The 22,276-nt window shown below is 44.7% G+C and overlaps 1 protein-coding gene across 1 annotated transcript in view; it reads left to right on the forward strand.

Annotated features, from left to right (window-relative positions):
- Positions 1-22,276, forward strand: part of EDAR (ectodysplasin A receptor) — a 40,296-nt gene that overhangs the window by 7,352 nt on the left and 10,668 nt on the right. Inside the window, 6 exon segments of the mRNA XM_090271785.1 lie at positions 1,478-1,563; positions 9,245-9,331; positions 10,296-10,607; positions 10,899-10,971; positions 13,651-13,810; positions 14,884-14,944. Of these exon segments, the coding sequence (XP_090127911.1) occupies positions 1,478-1,563; positions 9,245-9,331; positions 10,296-10,607; positions 10,899-10,971; positions 13,651-13,810; positions 14,884-14,944 (779 nt within the window).

A 22,276-nucleotide genomic window follows, 5' to 3' on the forward strand; every position in this document is an offset into this window, starting at 1 on the left:
CAGAAGCACTGTGGTCCCAGTGTGGCTTCCTGCTTCTCAACCACAGGTGGCTTCTGGAGCGTGACAGAATATGTTCATGAAAGGAACTTTTTACAGGAGGCTTAATTTTGAAACTTAATTTTGTGGCTTCTCTAAGAGATGTTTTGAGATTGATTAATTAATGTTTATAAGACACAATGGGAATTTGAGGATAAAAGGCTCTGAGGAAGGGCAGGTAATTATGATCATAATGTTACTGGTAATGGTCCAGCTCGTGGCGGCTGAAGTCCAAAGACTCCCAGCCCTCCTGCACCATGCTACCACTTACTGCTGCCATCAGCCAGGGTTGCACACAGCTAATACAAAAAGATTAACGAACATCCATGGAAAAATTCAGTAGTGGAGAGAGGTTTTTCATTTTCTGAAATTGTAGTAAAGGAAAACATTGACACCAGCTCATTTTATTAATTGATTTCTAACATTGTGATAGATGGCTCCATGATCATCACTGAATTTATGTTTATGGAAAACGAGCACACACCAAGAAAAGTGCCAAAGCCTGTAGATGTCAAGGAGCCTAAGTTGTGAGACCTGGAGGGGAGGTCCAGGAGGTGGAGATACAGGAGCTGGAGTGACCTGCATAGAACTTCGACCCATGGTGGCAGAGCTTTGTGGGGAGGGTGTTCTGAGAGTCAGCATGGTCATGGGGCTGACATATTGGCACGAGGAAGCTCGAAAGACAGAACGTTGTTGGGAGGTAAAGGACTTCAGACAGTCTTAACTAAAACGTTTGTCCACTTCTTTAAGTGTGTGCAGTCTCTGTATGAACATATATAGGGGCTTTCTGTTCATTGCTTCCTGAGGAGGAAGCAAATGAATTTCAATTATGACCTGGTTGTACTTCAGGCTATCTCTGAAGCCCTCTGTGGTGACCTCTCTAGACATTGCAGTAGCCGTCTTTTGCTGGCCAGCGCCATTCACTGTTGGCTAGCAGGTCCTCACTGGGAGGTCTCCGTGTCACGGACATAGGAATATCTGCCAGTAAACCCATTAAGCTACAGTTTCTGAAGCGGGCATTTGCTGAGGGGGTGATCCTCCTCCAAAGATATTTGGGTCCCTGGTTGGCAGGACACCAAAAGTGCTAAAACAGGGCACACACATAGTGGGTATGCAGATATTTCAAGTGGATGATGTTGATGAAAGTGGTGATGCCATATACACACTAAACAAATTCATCAGTAAAAGAAATCAAAAAGGGGAGTAGATTTTTAAAAGACCCAAAAGGGCCCAATATTGGAGGGAAAATTCTATTTTAAGACAAGCTGAAAACCCCAGTGATCAAAACGGGCTACTGGCTCAGTGGGGCTCCTGATTCCCAGGTGTCTGTCTCAGCCCAACTTGGATCATGCTTTGGTCATGGATATGCAAAGTGCTCAGCACGTACTTGTTGTAACGTCTGGCTCACCTTCTTGCTTTGTCTTGTTTTTCCCTCCTGCAGCTACTACATATTGGAAAACAGACCCAGAAACATCTACGGCATGGTCTGCTATTCCTGCCTCCTGGCACCCCCCAACACCAAGGAATGTGAGTGCACTTTTTCCTTCCATCAGAACAGTACTGGTTCGGTATTGATGTCTTGCATTACATTCTATCAAATAGACAAGTTAAGTACAGTGAAGGCATAAGCCAATCAGACATCAAATCTGTGAAGAAGGTGTGCTGTAGCTGAACCCTGAGTCAGAGACTTAGGTTAGTCACTTTGGACAGGTGACCTTGAACAAGTTTCATAACCTCTATGAGCCTTAGTTTTCTCATCTATTATTTGAGGATACTAAAATCTGAATTAACAACGGCATGAAATTCTTGGATAAAATAATGAGATCACAGATACCAAGGTATTTTGCAAAGTACTGCAAAGCTTCTGACATTTATTGGTTCTCATACATTTTTAAAAAATAAAAATGGCCTGCCAGATGAGACCAGGAGAAGTATAAGGAGTGATCACAATTAACGAAATAAATTCCAGATACATATGTCAACGATGAGTCTCACAAGTTTAGAATCTCATGTTGGGCTATTTCAGGAAGCTCTGCTCAGAGAATGTGTTGTGTGGTCTCTTGCATCTGTGGTCTTAAGAGACACGGATGAAGGAGGGATGGCTGGGCATCTGGGAGGATACTGGGAGTCTGGCCCTTGGACTGCTCAACTCCCACTCCAGGCCAGAAGAGGTGCTCATACTGGAGTCCGGCCTCTCTTGGGCCTCCATGAGTCTCTGCCCATCCCATTTTCTCACTATAATCTTATTTAAGAGAATAGAATAAGGGCCTCCCTCTTGAGAGTGCTAGGAGGAAGGGGAGGAGAGCTAGAAGAGGGAAGCACCACCTACTCTCACCTTAGGTTCAGCTGCGAGAGGTGCTCTGGGTGGCAGGGCAGAGGCTATTGCCTCTCTTCCCAATTGCTTAAGTAGAGGAGCCAGGCAACAATGAATTTGCATGTCTTTAAAGTTGAGCATTCCTGCCCATCCTGATGATTAATTCACCAATTAGAGGAAGCCCAAGGGCTCCTGGCTGCCAGCAGGACTGTGGTAAAGTCAGCTGCCATTGCTGACAAGTCTTCTGCTGGGAAATGTAAACTGACTCCATACCAGAAAGCTCTGGGATAAAGTCCTCAACGGGGAAGATGTCAGACACTCACCACCTATTTAGAAAAGGCTCTTTGCCTATGGAGCCAGGAAAACAAGCAGCTCTTCCCATGGGACTCTTTTGTTAGGAAGCTCACACACACAGTATGTCCTTCTCAATACCTAGATCTTGCAAAGCACCTTAGTCCTGGAGACTTTGAAAATAAGTGCATCCCTTTCCCAAGCCCCAGTCCTTAATTGCTTAACTGAAAGCCAGCACCTAGTGAGGTCTTCTAGCAGTTCAAAGAATCCACCCCTGAAGGAGGCCAGCAAAGAGGACAGAGCCTCTGCCCATCTGGGAAATGTGGAGAGACAACCAGATAGGCTGTGTTGGGGTGACATGGTAAATGGAGCCCTGTCTGGGTCACAGTCTCAAGTGTGGACAATGAAAGTTACTTTCTCCACCACTAGGGTCTCCACTTCTCCCTGTACAGGGTTCCTGCTCAAGAATCAGCATATAGGAAGAGTGGTAATGACCACAGCCTCCATGAAGACACTGAGGCCCAAACACAAAGGACTGCCATCAGCAGCCCCACCTCAGCAAACCCAGGAACTAGGTGAAACCTTGCTAGCTGGAACTGCAACTTCCTGGCTCTTTGCCCAGGCTCCACCATGCTCTGCCCTTCCTCAGCCTATGGTCAGTGGTCAAGGACTCCTTTGCCCTCACCCACCTGAGAAGCCGGCTTTGGTTTTGTTTCACTGTGCCTTACCTGGGCCCTTGCCATGTGAAGTTAATGCTCTTGATTGCCCAAGTCAATGGATGGTGAATTACACAACCCACCATCAAAGAGAGCCTGGCAAGGACCCCAGGGAAAGCATGTGGCAGATGCACACAATGAGAGCTGGAGGGGCCAGGCTGTAGATGTGCAGGAGAGAGCCGTGGGCTGCATAGCCTGTCAGTGCCTGGGGCTCACCACTGTCATAGGTGTGCTCCTTCTCCCATGCTTCTCCATCCTTAAGCATATAATGGCTTTTATGGAGTGCAAGGCCGAGATTCTCACAAGAGCCCCAGGGGTTGCCAGGACCACACTGAGAGCCCTGATGTGAGTTATGGGCCTGAGTTGAAATTCCTCAGTTTCCTCACCTGCCAAATATGCCCACCTCATCAGCTGTTGTGCGGCTGGATTGAGCTGCACCCAGAGGTGCAGCCACAGTGCTGGTTACTGCATCACAACGCCTCCAAATATCATCAGGAGGAGTAGCATTTCCAGCACCATCAAGTAGGGGACGGAAGCCAGAGCATAGCCCTGTTCACCATTAGACCTGCCTTTGGGCCTTGTCGTCTCCATGCCAACAGACTTGTGTGGAGCTTAAGACAGAACCTGGATGGTACTCAGGGACTCTAAAATGCTATGTAAGTAAGCCATGAAACCTCCCTCAGTTTCTATTTTCTCTCCTGAATAACTGAGAGAATAACATCCCCTCAGTGTACCAATAGGATTGTCACACACGCGCACAAAATACTTTGAAAATGGAAAGCGCAGAGCGTGTAAATGACAACGCTTCCATAAACCACAGGAGTGCAGTAGGAATGCCAGGGCACCCAGGAATTTTGAAACCAGGTCTTCTCTTCTCCTGCTTGTGACTCGTCCATCAGGAAAGCTTCAAGCCTTTCTTCCGATGCTTCAGCCACGGTGAACAAGCATAGCCTTCATACCTCCAGTCCCATTGCTATTTGTTTCCTGGAAGTGAGAGACGAAGCCTTTTGGTTATTTCCAGTTATATCAAAGAGCAAGATCCACTGGGTGGAACCAAGGCTTTCTGGTTTTTATTTTCCCTGCACATGCCCAAGGGCTGCTTCAGAAAGAAATCTGTGTTATAATGGCAAAAAGATGGCATGGTAAGAGAGGAAGACAGGGAGTGGCATCAAATTTGGGATTCATTAGAGTTTCCAGTCTTGGAACAGTTACCTAACTTTGTATTTCAGTTTCGCCATCTGTAAAATGGAGCTATTCATCTCATAAGATTGTTGAAAGGAGGAGATGACATGTCAAGTGGACATGCAGCCCCAACTGCAGTGTGTGTACATGACACTTAGCATATAGTAAAGCGTCAGCCTCATTGGAAAGCACCAACCTAGCCTCCTGGGGCCTGTGCAGCTCCACCTTGCACAGTGGCCTCCTGTGCCTCCTCAGTTCATCCTAGGACACAGATGATAAGAATCCCTCCTTCACAGAGTGCTGGAGGTCTGGCACCCAGAAGTTGTTTCCTTGTCATCGTCAACATTCTTGTCATCACTTATCAGTGACTGTGACCCCTGAGTCAAGTCCAGGAGGGACTCATCTTCTGAAGAATTCCACTCTAGCACCAGGAGTGCTGTGTTTCCCTCTAGATGGTATCGTGTGATGCCCGACAGTGACAGAAGTCCAATGTGAAGCCTTTACGTCCCTAAATGCCAGCTTCCAGCTATTTCCAAAGCAGTGTTTTCAAACTTGAATGTGCTCTCTCGTTGTTACCAATTAAAAGACACTGCAAAAGGCCAGTATTCAAAATGTCAGGGTTTCAAGTAAGGAAAAGGTTATTGATTGAGAAGGCACCCACTCCAGCTGAAGGTTCCTCAAATCCATCTTCTAAGAGCCCATAATTTAAGAGTCTTTTATGGAAAACGAAGGGAGAATGGGAGGGACAAGAGATGACTGACCACTGAAGGTATCTGGCCACCAAGAGGGATCCAAGGAAGAGTGTGAAATCTTTAAATCTCTGTTCCTTGTAGGTCGTTTGACCCTTGCTAATCTGAGTTGGCCCTGAGGTTCCCACATATCTTCTATAAGTAGTCGCCATCCTTGTACACATTTCCTCACCTCCCTGGGAGAGGCGCCCCCCGGCAAGAAGCTGTTCCTCTAAAAATTCAAGCCCTGAGTTGAATTCCTCTGATAATGAGCATATCTATAGCATGAGCTCTTAGCCTGAAGGCCACAGGAGAAATGCAGGTTAGACTAAAGTCTGAGAAAGCGAACATTTCAAACTGTCACTCCATTACCAGGGTTCCTGTTAAGAAACAGGTTCTGCTGCAGCAGGTCTGGGTGGATTCCAAAACTGCCTTTCCAACAAGCTCCCCAGGACCCCACTTTGAGCAGCCAAGTTCTAATGGCTCTGCCCATTGCTTCAGCGTCCGCCAGTAGGGGGCGCTGTGCCAACGCAACAGGCTCGGACACCCTTGTTGACACCTGTAAGGAGCAAGAAACAAGTCATTCCTGAAAACCCAGGCTGTTCGCCATGCAGCAGCCACCTCTAGTACACACCAGCACATTTATAAACGGTGTGGATTAACAAGCCTTAAAGGTTCTTAGTAAACCCTCTCATCACATTGAATAGAGGCCTAACTGCCTTAAGCCACATGCTCACAATTCTCAGAATCTTCCTGAGAAAGGTAAACGTACTGCTTGCAGAGCCCCCACCTGCCTATAACTTCTGTCCAGAATCGCTGCCTCAAGCTCAGACTCCATTTTCTTTTATTTTAATAGAGAACTTGTGTGGAAATATCTGCTTATTTTCTGGGACTACTGTTTTGAACAACCTTCCCTTACCCTTATTATAAAATATCTCATCTTTGCTTATTCAAAGCTGTGCTCCAAACATTATGGAAGGTAAGATGAGTTAGTAGTTGACCATCTAACAGAAACAACACTGAGAAACATCTTTAGCAATGATCCATTACAAGGAGGCCAAGTGAACTGGAAAGACAGCCCATGTTGGAGCAAAGGGAAACCTCCCAGACACCAAATAATTTTATTAGTGCTGAATTTAAATCCTCATCAGACCTGGAACAGGACAACATGCTGTGCAGGGTTGTAGTGACAATGGCATGCTCTCCTGAGGGCACCTGCCCAAGAGGTAGACCTCTAGTTATGCAGCCTTCCTGCCTACTCTCCCTGTGTATCCTCAGATGTGCCAGGCTGTTCATTTGATATCAGCTGGAGTTCACTTTGGGGGTAAATGTCCAGTAAATCAGGTTGGAGGCATGGCCTATCTTGCCACCTGACCAAAGACAGGCCGGTACCTGCCAGGTGCATTGAGGTAAGCTTTACTGATGCAATAGCCTGCACCCACTGTCTGGTGATATGTAACCAGCCTTGCCAGTCAGGTGCAAAGGCATTGCATAAATCAGCATGCCTCTAGGCTATTCTCCCTGTCCCTCTCTAGACCACAAGCCTGGCCATATTTGTGTCCCCAACCCCAACTTCTGTCACACAGCCCCAGCCAGCAAGCCCTGGCCTAAAGGACAAGAGAAACAGATGACAAACATGTACAAATAGAGCCCATAGGCAGTCTTTTCCTGACTACATAGCTTAAGCTCCCTTGTTAACAAACAGGTAAATTAGTTTTGTTTTCAATGTTCAATTTGCTTGAAGCTATGCTCCATATTCTTTTTTCTCACTTCACTAGATAAAGTTTGACAGGCTGCTTCCCAGCACAATGCAAACAGGGCTAAAAATCTGAAGTCTATCTTATCATTCTGGAACTTTCAAAGGGAATCCATGTGGTGTGTGAGGAGTGAAAGGCAGGCCTCCAGATCGGTCTTGTCAACAGGAGCAGCTATTGAGGGACATGTACCCCTCCTTCAGGGAGCACACACCTTCACCAGCACCTCCCTGGTAGGCCACTGATTCTAAGGCCAGGTGAAGAGCTAAATTAACTTAATCTCTTGTAAATTTACAGGGTGGAGAAAGCTACTTATCTTCCAGAAAGACAAAGAAACATCTCTCTAAGCTCAGAATACAAGTTGGGGGCAGGGGGTTGTTGTTCTCAGGGCAGAGCAGGTGCTGGAAGACCTAGGAGAGAAAGAAAGAAGAGCCACACCTTCCAGCTGTTATCATCAACATTCCTGCTCCAACCACCCAAGTCCTATGTCCCACTTCCCAGCTTCCTCCCTTCTCACTCACCAGCAATTACAGATGAAGTAGGGAGGCCCTGGGGACACAAGGTCAGGGCATCAGTGAGTACAGCTCTGTTCTGAGCAGATCACTTCCAGGATCTCTGTTGATTCAGAGGGCAGGCTATGCTGACCTGTTACCTTAATGCCCTTTATACTTCTCAACACCCCTCCCTCTCTTGGTATAAGAGCTAAGAAGTCATCCCAATGACAGCAGTTGAGAAAAAAGAAGGAAAGAAGTGAAAACCACAGAGCTAATCATGGGGTGGTCTGGGTGGCACCCACACCCACGTTTGAGGCCGTACCGCAGGTGACAGAGACCAGACAAAGGGGCAGAGGCCAGGACCTCCCAGTAAGTGAAGTCCCTGGGCTCTGGAAGTGGCAAATACCCACAGAGGAAATAGCATGGAAAACGGCTCTGAGTATCAGCTGTAAGGGGAGCAGGATGGCACCAGGAGCATGCACCCTCGCCTTGCCAACCCTCCCCAGGGTGAGCTCCTGGCCAGTGTTGAGGAGGGTGCGATCCTTCACACCTTGCAGTGCTTCCTAAAAATCCTGCCTGTTGGCCCCTCAGGCAGCAAATCACATTTCTCATGTACCCGTCACAGTTTAATTTCCTGTCACCTGAGCAACTGGCTGACCCTGATACTGTGACACCCAATAGAAATGTGGAATTACACCAGGAGCCAGAACTCAGTCTTTTCCTCCCAGGCTGCCTTCCGATTTTATTTATAGTTTCTATTTGTTTTCAAATGTGTGAGGATCAAAAGTTTCTGATCTTGCTCTCTCCTTTGACCTTCTCTATCTACTGGCCACAGAAGTATGGACAATTCAGCAGGACTTTTCTTGCCCAGTTGGCTGTAATCATTGTCTCATGGGATTTCCCAAGCTACTTATACATAAAGGTGGTTTTAGAAATACCACTCACAGAGCAGGTGGCTGTGTTTTTCCTGAGAACCTTCTGTTCCGGAAACCACCCTCACAGGAGCCTTGCTGACTGGAGTCTAAGCATCAGGGCCGTTTCTCCTGGCTGGGTTGCTGGGAGGCCTGATATGAGTAGATTTTAGGAAGGACACCCATTTTTTTTCACTCAGGGCAAACTCACTTTCCCAGTTACTCCAGAATTGATGGAGACATTAGCAAGACAGGAGAAAACCTATCTGAAACATGACCATTTTTAGTAACTACAAAACTCAAATTTGGCCTAAAGGAAAGTTCACCATTAGAATGTCATCTTTTTTGTGGTAGAATATTTTTGTTTGTTTTATCTGAAAAATGTTTTGAATTACCTGATCACAAAATCAGCTCCCATTTTATTTTTCCTAAGTAACTCTTTTTACATAGAACGGGAGTCTTATGAATCACAGTTTTGAAAGAAGACCAAGCTCATGCCTGCTCTTAAACAATTTGTTCACAACTATTTTTAAAATGTATCATGGCAAAAATCCTACAGAAAAATACACCAAAATGTCAACTTTAGACAGAGGCTGTGGGGACTTCTTTTACTTCTTTCTTGTGTTCTATTTTTTAAAATAATGAGTATATGATATTTGTACAACTCATATAACATATATTATTGGGCCCCTCTCCAGCCCATTTCTAATCTGGAATTTTAGATCAGTAGCTCTGTTGCCGCATGGTGTGTTCCAGTGTTGATGGTCAAGCCTCTGCAGGCCATCCTGAGGGTTGCACAGTGACTGTTCTCCTTGCAGGTACGGGAGCCACCTCAGGGGTCTCTGCCAACTTCCTCAGCACTGCTGGCGGCAGCACCCTCTCTCCTCTCCAGCATGCCCATAAAGGTAGGCAGGGTGCCTAGGTTTGATATTCTGGAGTTAACCACCTAGACATAAGGGGGTACTGGAGAGGAAGAGAGGAAGGAATTATTAGAAATGACCATGAAGCTCTTCTCCACTTCACATCACCTCCCTAATGTGACCGAATCACACTTAACAGCCCAGTTGCTGGGAGTTAGTACTATCTCTGCAGGGAGTAGGGCCAGTCACTCCGCTGGTGTCCTGGAGCCGTTAGAGCATGTTCATAATGAAGGCACATTCCCAGGGTGCCAGAGGTGTGCTCAGGGCATGAGGAGTTAGGGCAGGAAGGGAGCAGCTTCTGCAGCTTCCTAGGCTTTGGCGGGCCCCGATGTCGGTGGCAATTCTGTTGCCAGCTGTCATGTAAACTTGCTGATATCAACACTGTAATATCTGTCTCCAATAACTACATTTCACTCTGTTCCCCAGTTCCTTTGGGATGGGAACATGGAGGAGGACCTCCAAAGTCCACAGTTTGTCCAGAGCAAGATGTCATAGTGGTTCCTCCTTCCTTCTTACACTGTCTCAATGCCATCTGTTTAAGCATATTTAAGGCCTGGGTCCTCAGTGAGGCCTGGGTTGTCTTCAGATACCCACAGTGCAGTAAGCATGCATGACAGATTTCCAAGATAGTAGAACTGAGGGCAAGCCCAGGAAACAACTGAACAAATACAAACCATGGCATTCCAGAGAAGTCTGGTTCTGCCTCAGTTGAGACCGGCAAGAGGAGTTCATGAGCAGTCAGGATGAGGTGGCCCAAGCAAACTTGTAGGGCTGGGTTCTCAGACTAAGCAAGCATTTTGGTTTCTGAGGGTCCCCCAGAAAGTTTCCCAGTGGTAGGACCATTGCTTACAGGGGCCACGGTCTTGAAGGAGAAAGGGCCCTACCTGATGGAGGGGTTTCTGTAGGGACTTTTGAGCCCTAAGTTACTGCCTTCTCTCCCCAACTCCAGCAGAGCTCTCAGGCCAAGGACACCTGGCCACAGCTCTGATCATTGCCATGTCCACCATCTTCATCATGGCCATCGCCATTGTACTCATCATCATGTTCTACATCATGAAGACGAAACCTTCTGCCCCAGGTAACTGCTCCTCTATGCTTGCTCCATATCCCCTCCTCTTTGAACAGCTCCTTCAACTTACCTAGTGAGTGATCCTGGCTGCTCACACCCTTCTCTTTCTCCAACTAGCCTGCTGCACCAGCCACTCAGTGAAGAGTGTGGAAGCCCAAGTGAGCAAGGAAGAAGACAAGAAAGAGGCTCAAGGTCTGCAGAGTTCCCTCAAGCATGGGTGTCCATCTCCAGGGTGGAGATCTTCTGCCCCTCTCACCACTACCCTGGCAGCCTGACCTTCTAACTGGCTATGCTCTTGTGACATTTAGCACAGGAGTCATAGGAAGAAGTGTCAGTGCAGCCACATTGTGCTTAATCCTTTGGGTAATGTGGTTTAGCCACCAAGTAGGCGTGCTAAAGAGAAAGTGAGCAGTGGAAGAACAAGCTCACAGCTGGAGCCGGCTCTAAATCCTTTAATCCCCCAATCTTCCTTTTTGCCTACAGACAATGTGGTGATTTTCTCAGAGAAGGATGAATTTGAGAAGCTAGCAGCAGTTCCAGCAAAGAATGCCAAAAGGTATGTCAGACCAAAGCAGCTCCCAACAGCCCCCAGTTCCAGGCTGAAGTGAGGGGATCCTCAGGGGTCCTGAGTAGGAAGGAGAGCTGCCAGGTGAGAAGTGCACTGAGAAATCTGGCAACTGGCCTGGAGGTTGTGCTGGGGGCAGCTCCAGAGGGAGCAAGGTCCGAGGGACCAGCCAGGCAGTCCCAGTCAGCATGGGGTCATAGCCTCACTGCTGACCTGCAGCAAGGGCCAGGCGGTATTGGGGGCCAGTGGTTAACCCCTGCCAACCACTCCAGGTTGGCCCTCCTCCCTTCCTGCAGGGCCAGATGTTCCAGGCCTTTCTCTTCAACATCCACCTTCCTCATGCAGATTCCAAAGCTTCTCAATGACCCCTTCCTCTCCAACAGCCTGGGTAATATTACTGCTGCTGCTGCCCATGCAAAATACTGACAGCACAGTACTTACTGATGCTAGAACTGATGTCCCTATAATACTGCAACAGTGGTGATGAAGATGGCAACCAAACATATGGTGCTGGTTACCCATGAGGCGTGAATGTGTTACCTTCATAAGCCCTACGAGCAATGTGCTAACATTGTACACATCTGTAGGAGGTTTGGAAGCTGCTGTGTGCCTGCAGTTGCATGCCCAGTGAGTAGCAGGGCCAGGGGCTGAGTCCAAGCCATCTGGATCCAGTATATGTTCCACAGGCTCTAGACCAACAACCAGCACTTAGTGAAATGAGGCCTCTTTGGGAAGAGATTTGACACATGAAGTCTTTACCATATTTAACACACACACACACACACACACACACACACACACACACACACACACACATTGGGATGTGGAATAAGCCCCAGCTTTAACATCTAGGGTGAAAGGAAATAACTTTTTATATGCCCCTTGTATGGTCATTTGGACTTAGTCCTACTTAAGCTCCAAAAATCCGTCCCATGGTAATGGTCCACCCCTTGGTTGTCCCAGGACTCCATCCACACAAACGCCCCTGCTGTAGATGGGGGCAGAGAGGCCATGAGAAGCCACCAAACTGGCTGCAGGAAGAGCAGAGAGTTAAGTCCCTCCTCTCCTCACTCCCAGCCTGTGATGTTTCCAGGGTATGTGCAAAAAACCTTGCTTTTTAGGAATGATAAAGAATCCAGACATTTGCATAGAGCTTTGGCATTTATAAAGCACTACCAAACATGTTCTCTCATTTGGAAAACTCCACATTTCTGATCAAGGGCAGGAAGAAAATTTAAATCATGAAATCTTTGCATACTGGGAAAGAAAAGTAATGCATGGGCTCACCTTAGCAGTCCCTTAGAAACTGATATTCCTGATAAGTGCCTCTGTCACCTATGATCGTTTTTCAAAACCCCATTAATTTGTGGTCTGAGCAACTTCATGCACATCTGGCAAGGATGTGTCAGGTCCAAGCTTCTGTTATGAGGATATAACCCAGGCTTGTAGCTATGTGGTGGGGACTTGGTTCTTCAATGCGCATCCTGGAGGAGAATTGCTCCTCCAGCCTTCATTTGCCTAATTCTATCTGTCAGCCTCTCTCCACCTGTCCTTCTAGAGTTTTCTTATTCCAAAGAGGAGGGGAAAAAAGAACACTAAAAAAAACAGGGACACATTCTATGACTTAAGTTTCCTCTAATGACTTAGGAAATATTTGGGGACTCTACTTGGAGAAATAATGCTTATTTCATACACAAATATTAAATAAAAAATAACACTTGACAATTGTGTTTTAAAAGACAAGGAACTGAGCTTTCATCCTATTCAAATTCTCGCAAGTCCTAGGGGAAAGGACCTGAGGTCACTCAGTAGTCTGGGGACAGTGGGGCTTTCTCACCTGTCCTGCTCTCTGGTGGGGACAGCAGTAGGCCACCACCTCCCAAAAGGCCTGAAACCTCCTGAGTCTCACCTACCATTTTTGTTTTCTTTGTATTCTCCTCTCTCTAGAGTTATGTTCAGTGTTGGCTTCATTACTGTAATCTAGTTATTAGCAAAGATAATAATTTAGTCAAACCACAGGAAACAAGAAGGATGCCTATAAAAAGGAATGTTGTTTTCATATATGTAGAATGATTTTGAGAGTTTGAACTTCAACCCACACATGCCTTGGGCTGTGGACCTGGGCAGTGAGCAACAGTGTGACTGAGCCTACCTGCCCTCCTGTGTAATCTCCCGAAGACCCTCTCTGTGCTGACTGCACCTTCACCCCACGGTGCACACATCCCAGCCAGGCCACTCCTTAGTCAAGGGCACGCCCCAGACTCAGGCTTTGTTCAGCTTTGTCTTCAGTTATTCCAGAGAGTTGGCACAAATTCCATGCCAGCCACATCAACTTGTTTGTTACATGAAGACACAAGGTTGAACTTTGTGCTTCTCTGGATGAAATACAGGAAGCTATAACATACTTAAGAACATTTTCCTGGACTGAGTAGGGTAGAGGAATGAGCACAGCACCTGTGGGCCACCCTGCATCCAACTTCCTCATCTGGAAAGGAATAGAGCATAGACTGTGTCTCTCTCATCTTGTGTCCCATACCTCATGCCCACAATCTGCTTAGTGAAAGCTTAAGAAACAAGTCTCTGTATTCCAACTGTCTCTACCACTGGAAGGACGTGTCCAGGCTGCACCTTCCCAGGCACCGTGAATGAGCCCTGTTCTTGCTTCCACAGTGAGAATGATGCCTCATCTGAGAATGAGCAGCTGCTGAGTCGGAGCATGGACAGCGATGAGGAGCCTGCCACTGATAAGCAGGGCTCCCCTGAGCTGTGCTTGTTGTCATTGGTCCACCTGGCCAGGGAGAAGTCGGCCACCACCACCAAGTCGGCCGGGGTGAGGTCCTGGCATCTCAGCCACACACCTTCCAATTTACTCTGCAGTTGGGTAATGTGGTTACTCCCACAGCCCCAGCCAGGAAACCTTGATGGATTGGCATGTTTAAAGCATGATATTTAAGAAATAAAAAGCTTAGTTCTCTTATATAGCTTCATAGAAGAAAATGAAAAATAAGCAAAGATAAAAAGTTAAAATTACTTGGAATGCCATAGAACAGAAAAAAGTCTTTGTAAACTTAATTGCTTAAATCCAACCAAACATATAATAGTTAAATATAACTATTTATATATTTATCTATGTAGTATATGAATATATAACTATATATAGACATAGTATGTACATGTAAAAGTGCTCCACGTGGTTTGTCATCTGAAGCAGGCCACTTTAGAATATGCCATGGTAGGGGTGTGGGCAAACATTAGCCAAGCATGCCCTAAGGTGTCTTAGTCTAGCATGTGGTTCACTGGCAGTTAGATCCAAGCATCAGGTCAACTACATTGCCAGGCAATGCTGCTCTTGGTAAACGTGTCGCTGATTGAGAGGCTGGATCTGGCCTGTGTTCTCATGGGGACATCATGCTCGGGGCTGCCCAGTTCAGTGACCTCTGCAGTAGGGTCTGTTACTTGCAGCAGAAGTCTGGAGGCCTATGGAGTGGTTACAAGAGATATTGGTACCAGGGAGCCTGGGACCTTTCAGGCAGGACCACTTCTCACCTGTCCATCATGGGCCTCATTTCTTGACTGTCTGCAGGCAAGCTGGGGTCCTCAACATTTATCCTTCCAAATAGACAAATGCCAGATGTGGACTCTGGTTGTCTTGTGAGTCTAAATGTCCAGTGGAACCTAAGAAGCCCCGCCAATGGGCATTGAAGGTGCTTGACTTGGATAACCTAAAGAAAGGCTTTCTCTCTGAATTATGGATATGATGTTCATGTGAGGACTTGATTCAACGTTTCTGATTGGAAATCAGGGGAGAGCAACTATCTGCCAACACTGAGATGGCGGGCTTTGTTTATTGTTTGCTACCATTTTACCCTTTCTGAAAATTAACATTCTCAACTTTTGTCATAGATTCAAAGTCGAAGGAAAAAAATATTGGATGTGTATGCCAACGTATGTGGAGTTGTTGAAGGTGAGCGTAAGAGCCATGATCGGCAAGACACTCACCCCACATTTTTCCCCAGGACTTTCTTCTGACTGATGACTGTGAGAAGCAGGCTCTGACCAGAGTTCTGATGCTCTTGGGAGGGGGTCTGAGAAAAGTCACCCATCCACCTTGTCATGCTCCTCATCAGACAAGCTGGCTGAACCGATTTTAGGGTAGAGGGACATGGTATTTGACTCCAAGTGGTGTTAACACATTTCCCAGCATTTCCCATCACCCTTCCCTCACAAGACAAGGAGTCAACACTCACCCTAGTGCAGGGCCTCACTGGAAGGACACATAGAGTCAGGACACCCAGGTGCTCTAGAGAAGGGGTTAGGCATCTTCTTGTGCCTTCCAGATAATGTCTCTCTATTGACTTTATCATCTTTGAAATCTTTGATAATCATCATTTATCTAGTAATAGCTATCCTTTCCCTCCCCGCTAGCAGCTTGTGGTGTATGACAAGGAAGTGTCCCCTCATAAAGATACCTTCTTATTCACCCAGAAGAAAAAAACCCTCATCACTGAGGTTAGGGAATTCTCCCCAGCTTCCTCCAGCCACTTGGTCTTGTCTCACTGACTCCTTCCATGGACTGCCTCATCTGCCCTGGGCAGCAGGACTGGAGCCCGGTGCCCACTCATTTCTCAACTTGGGCCATGCCCAGCACACTGAGCCCAGAGCAGGTTTGCTGGTTGGGTGCTCTCTTAGTCAGAAATAACTACTGAGGATGAGTTCAGGGGGCCAAGAACTCTATTCAGCTGTCTGCTGAAATGTGGCATCTCTCCATAAATACTCATGCCTCAGGGTCAGCCTGTCTGATCACACCTACGTGGGTGGGAGCCATCAGCTGCCCAGTGGAGGGTGGTATGAAATTTGCATTTTATCACCCTAGAAAGTTCTTCTCTGTTCCAAAGATGTCTTTGTTTTAAGAGCCCCTACCCAAGGGACAGTGGTTTTTCAAATTAATTTTAGGAAAGAGGAGCCCCTCCAGTGAGACTGGGAGGATGAAGAGCTTGAAGCCCTGTGCACTCAGCCACCATCTTATGTGTAACCCCATCGTACCGCTGAGAACCTTACACCAGCAGTGCCCAGCCTTGAGTGAGCATTAGCCACTCAGAGTCTTATGCTAGCTCTCTCTACACACCTGTCCCAAGATCCTGATGTAATTGGTCTGGAGTGAGTCCGTCATCAGTGTCATTTGTTTTGCTGAGCTTTCAATTAAACTTTATTTTGAGGTCATTGTTGTGGTAAGAGGTGATTCAGAGAAATCCTGTAATACTCTTCACCCTGTTTCTCCCAATGGTAACATCTTGCCAAACTATCCCTTAAAGTTACAGCCAGAATATTGACATGGATACAGTGAAGACAGCCCACTCCATTACCACAGCTATCCCTCTGGTTGCCCTTTTATAACCACATCTACTTTCTACCCACCCCTCCCCTTACTCAGCCCCTGGCAACCACTTATTTGTTTTTCGTTTCTGTAATTTTGTCATTTCAAATATGTTATATGAGTGGAATCATGCACTATTGTAACCTTTTGCAAATGGCTTTTTTTCATTCATTATAATTCAGTGGAGATTCATCCAGGCTGGTGTATGTATCGTAGTTTGTTTCTTTTTATTCCTAAATAGTAGTCAGTGTTAAAGATGTACCACAATTTGTATATTATGCATTTATCCATTTAACATCTTGGTTGTTTCCTGTTTGGGGCCCTTATGAATAAAGCTGCTGTAAATAATCATGTAGAGGGCTTTATGGGAGCATAAATCATCATTTTTCTGGGATAAATACCCAGGAGTGCAATCGTTTGGTCATGTGGTAGATTAGTGTTTTTAAAACTGCCAAATCGTTTTCTAAAGTGACTGTACCATTTGCATTCTCTCTAGCAATGGATGAGTTGATCCAGTTTCACTGTATCCTGGCCAGCATTTGGTGGTGTTACTGTTTTTTATTTCAGTCATTCTGAAGGATGTATTTGATATCTCATCATGGTTTTAATTTGCATTTTCTTAATGTTTGAACATCTTTTCATGGGCCTATTTGCCATCTGCATGTCCCTTCGTTGAAGTGTTTCTTCATGTCTTTTGCCCATTTTCCAATTGTATTGTGTTCTGTTTTTGGGGAGGGGGTTGTGTATGCGTGTTGAGCTTTGGGAGTTTTTAATGTATTCTAGATACATATGTGATTTCCAAATATTTTCTCCACCTTGTAGCTTGTCTTTTCATTCTCTTAATAGGGTCTTTCAAAGAGCAAAGTTTTAAATTTTGATGAGTCATATTTATCATTTTCCTTTTGTAGATTGTTTTTTGGTATCAAAGCTAAGATGTCTTTGCCTAGCTCTAAATCCCAGTGATATTTTTCTGTGATATTTTTATTCTTCTTTTTAATATGCTTTATTGATTATGCTGTTATATAATTTCTTTTCCCTTTGTTCCCCTCCACCCAGTGACATCCCTCCCTCCAGTTGTCCCCCCACTTAGTCCATGCCCATTGGTTGTGCATATAGTTCTTCTCAACATCTTCCTATCTACTCCACTCCCTCCTAATATGCTTCTTAATTCCTGTACCATCTCCCTCCCTTTCCCCACTTACCCCTCCCATCTGACCTCCTTGCAATATGTTCCCCATACCTATAATTCTTTTCCTACTCTCATTGCCTACTTAGTTTGCCTTTGTTTCGATTCCTTAGCTTCCGTTGTTGGTTGTTGTGATACAATTTTCATTTTAATGTTCATAGTTTTGATCCTCTTCCTCCTAAACAAGTCCCTTTAACATTTTATATAACAGTGGTTTGGATCTGATAAACTCCTTCAATTTTACTTTGTCCTGGAAGCACTTTCTCTGCCCTTCTATTCTGAATGACAGCTTCGCTGGATAGAGTAATCGTGGTTGTAGGTTTTTACTTTTCATTACTTTGAATATTACTTGCCAGTACCTTCTTGCCTGCAGAGTTCCTTTTGAGAAATCAGCTGATAGTCTTATTGGGACCCCTTTGTACGTGATTCTTTTCTTCTCTCTTGCTGCTTTTAAGATTCTCTCTTGATCCTTAATTTTTGACATTTTGACTATAATGTGTCTTGCTGTGGTTCTCCCTGGGTCCAGTTTTTTTGGAACTCTCTGTGCTTCTTGGACCTGTGAGTCCCAGATTAAGAAAGTTCTGCTTCATTATTTTTTCACATAATTTTTCAATTTCTAGTTCTTCTTCTTCACCTTCTGGCAGTCTCATGATTCGGATGTTGGCCTGCTTATAGCTGTCCCATAGGTTTCTGAGCCTCTCCTCATTTTCCTCACTTTTTGTTTCTTCTTTCTGTACTGGTTGACTGTTTGTTCCTTCCCTATGTTCTGATTTGTTGATTTGATCCTTGGTTTTCTTGCCCTCACCACTAGTTTCGCATGTGTTTTCATTCATTTCAGGAGAACTGCCCTTCATTCCTTCCCCGTCTTGTTTAAGATCTGCTTTTAGGTCTCTAAGCATCCTTATAACCAAAGCTTTGAACTGTGCCTCAAAAAGATTTCCTATCTGCTGATCCATTAGATCAGATATTTGCTGTCTGGTCAGCTGTGTGACAGGGATCTCTATCAATATCTCTGCCATGCTGACAGTTTTGTGTTTACCTTTGCTTCCTGGGTGGGGCTGTCACACTTTCTATGCTATAGGGGGTGGAGCCCCATGCACTTGTCACTACCGGGCGACCCTTCTCTCCACGCTGTGGTGTTTTGTGTGGGGGCAGGGGTCCAAGATGGATTCTTGCTGGTTACTCTCCGCTGAGGTTCTTCCTCCATCCCCACCCACTCCAGCCTTCACAGTCTGAAGCATGGGGGTCTACCTTCCCTGGCGTTAGAATCGCAAGCTGACAGCTCTGGTCTGTAGCTGGGGGAGCTCCCAGGTGTTTCTCACCTCTTTTTAAATACAAGTGTCTGTGTTTACCGCCGTCCCACCACCGTCACCACAGATGCTGCCCCCAGCACTGCTTGACCTCTCTGCCCTGGCTTCGCCCCTCCTACCCTTCTAGACGAGCACCTCTTCTTTATAACTTTATACGTTAGACTTCCCTGTAGCTTTATTTTCTGGAACTTCTGGTTATTTCTGATTTTGTGGTAGATGTATTCCTTCTTAGTTGTGGAGGGAGATGGAGCATGTCAGTCTAGGCCTCCATCTTGGCTGGAAGTCCTATGATTTTTTTCTAAAAGTTTTATATTTTCCATTTGAATCCATGATCAGTTGAGTTAATTTTTAAAATTTCTTTTTCTAAAATTGATAATGTTATTACAGTTTTCCAAGTTTTCCCCCTATGCCCCCCCTCCATCAAATACCCCTCACTCCCTCTGGCAATGCCCCCCTCCTTTGTGTATGTTCATGGGTCCTGCATATAAGGTATTTGAAAACTCCATTTCCTATACTTGCTCTTAGCATCCCCCTGCCTATTTTGTAACTACCAACTTCTACTTCTTAATCCTTTCACCTTTCCCCATTCCCCCACACCCTTCCTCTCCACTGGCCACCATTTCAATGTTCTCCATATCTACAATTCTATTTCTGTTCTGCTTGTTTGTTTAGTTTGTGTTTTAGAGTCAATTTTTTAAATTTTATTGAATTTTATTGTTTTTCTTTTCTTTTTTTCTTTCTTTTATTTTTTGGTTTTTCAATTACAGTTGTCCCATTTATCCTCCATTGTTCCCCCCACCCAGCCCATCCCTTCTCCCACAATCATATCCTTCCCCGTTGTCCATGTCCATGAGTCATTTATACATGTTCCTTGATTAGATCCTTCCCTTACTTATCCCCCTTCTCTCCCTCCCCCCTCCCTCCTACTGACTACTATTCTACTCTTTGTCCTATTTAGTTCTTTTGTTTGTGTTGCTCTTTAGTTTCCTGTATTAGGTGATATCATATGGTATTTTGCTTTCTTTGCCTGGCTTATTTCACTAAGCATAATTCTCTCTAGTTCCATCCATGTTGCCGCAAATGGCAGGAGTTCCTTCTTTCTTTCTGCTATATAGTATTCCATTGTGTAAATGTACCATAGTTTTTTGATCCACTCACAGTTGTCCCACCCTTTCTCCCGCAGTCATTCCCCACTTCGTTGTCCATGTCCATGTCCATGGGGTATTTATACTAGTTTCTTTACTAGACCCTTCCCCTATTTACCTCTTCTCTCCCCCCCGCCCCACTGATAACTGTTTTTCTGTTCCTTGTTCAGTTTTGTTCATTTGTTTGTGTTATTCATTAGTCTCCTTTATCAGGTGATATCATATGGTATTTTTCTTTCATTGTCTGGTTTATTTTGCTAAGCATAATTCTCTCTAGTTTCATCCATGTTGTTGCAAACAGTAGAAGTTCCTTCTTTCTTTATGCTGAATAGTATTCCATTGTGTAAATGTACTACAGTTTTTTTTATCTACTCATCTACAGATGGGCCCTTAGGCTATTTCTAGCACTTGGCTATTGTAAACAGCGCTGCTATGAATATAGGGGTGCATAGGTTCTTTTGGATTTGGGGTTTCAGGATTCTTTGGGTATAATCCTACCAGTGGAATTACTGGTTCAAAAGGCAGTTTCATTTATAGTTTTTTGAGGAAATTCCATACTGTTTTCTATAGTGGCTGCACCAGTCTGCATTCCCACCAACAGTACACTAGGGTTCCCATTTCTCTACATCCGTGCCAGCACTTGTTGTTTGTTGATTATTGATAATGGCCATTCTGACTGGTGTAAAGTAGTATCTCATTGTGGTTTTTATTTTCATCTCTCTGATGGCTAGTGATGTTGAGCATTTTTTCATGTCTGTGGACCCTCTGTATATCCTCCTGGGAGAAGTGTTCGTTCAGGTCCTTCGCCCATTTTTTAATTGGGCTATTTGTCTTGGTCTTGAGGTGTGTAATTTCTTTATATATTTTAGAGATCAGTCCCTTGTTGGAGGTATCATTGGCAAATATATTTTCCCATTTGGTTGGTTCCCTTTTCATCTTGCTGATGTTTTCTTTTGCTGAGCAGAAACTCTTTAGTTTGATGTAGTCCCATTTGTTTATTCTTTCCTTTATTTTCCTTGCCTTAGGATTGCTATGTGGGATATCTGAAACTTTCTTGACTATGTTTTCCTCTAGGACTTTTATGCTGTCATGGCTTACATTTAAGTCTTTGATCCATCTTAAGTTTATTCTAGTGTGTGGTGTAAGTTGGTGGTCTAGTTTCATTTTTTTGCACGTTCCTGTCCAGTCCTCCCAGCACCATTTGTTGAAGAGGCTCTTCTCACTCCATTATATGTTCCTTCCGCCTTTGTTGAATATTAGTTGACCATATAGACCTGGGTTTAATTCTGGGTTCTCTATTCTGTTCCACTGATCTATGTGTCTGTTCTTATGCCAGTACCAGGCTGTTTTGATTACAGTGCTTTTATAGTATAGTTTGATGTCAGGTATTGTGATTCCTCCAACTTTGTTCTGTCTTAAGATTGCTGTGGCTATTCGGGGTCTTTTTTGGTTCCATATAAATTTTTGAAGTATTTTTTCTAGGTCTGGGAGATATGTCACTACTATTTTAATAGAAATTGCATTGAATCTGTAAATTCCTGTAGGTAATATGGACATTTTAATGATGTTGATTCTTTCCATCCATGAACATGGTATGCACTTCCATTTATTGGTATCTTCCTTAATTCTTTCTTCAGTGTTATGTAGTTTTCTGAGTACAGGTCTTTTATCTCTTTGGTTAAGTTTATTCCTAGGTACTTTATTTTTCTTGTTGCTATAGTAAATAGGATTTTTTTTCTATTTTTTATCTCTGATATTTTATTGTTGGTGTACAGAAATGCCTTCAATTTCTGAATATTGACTTTGTACCCTGCTATTTTGCCATATTTTCTTATGTTGAGTAGTTTATTAGTGGAGTCTATAGGGATTTCTATGTACACTATCATGTCATCTGCAAATAATGACAATTTTAGTTCCTCTTTTCCAATTTGGATGCCTTTTAATTCTTTTTCTTGTCTGATTGCTGTGGCTAGAACCTCCAACACTATGTTGAATAAGAGTGGATAGAGTGGACATCCTTGTCTTGTTCCTGACTCAGGGGGAATGCTTTCAGTTCTTGTCCATTGAGTATGATGTTGGCTTCAGGTTTCTCATATATAGCCTTTATTATGTTGAGGTATGCTCCCTCCATTCCCACTTTGTAGAGAGTTTTCATCATAAATAGGTGTTGGACTTTATCAAATGCTTCTCAACCTCTATGCATATGATCATGTGGTTTTTGTGTTTCAATTTGTTTATGTGATGTAATAAATTTATTGATTTGTGAATATTAAACCATCCT

Source organism: Furipterus horrens, unplaced genomic scaffold (genome assembly GCF_987537825.1).
Source record: "Furipterus horrens unplaced genomic scaffold, mFurHor1.1.pri manual_scaffold_3, whole genome shotgun sequence".
Lineage (NCBI taxonomy): Eukaryota > Metazoa > Chordata > Mammalia > Chiroptera > Furipteridae > Furipterus > Furipterus horrens.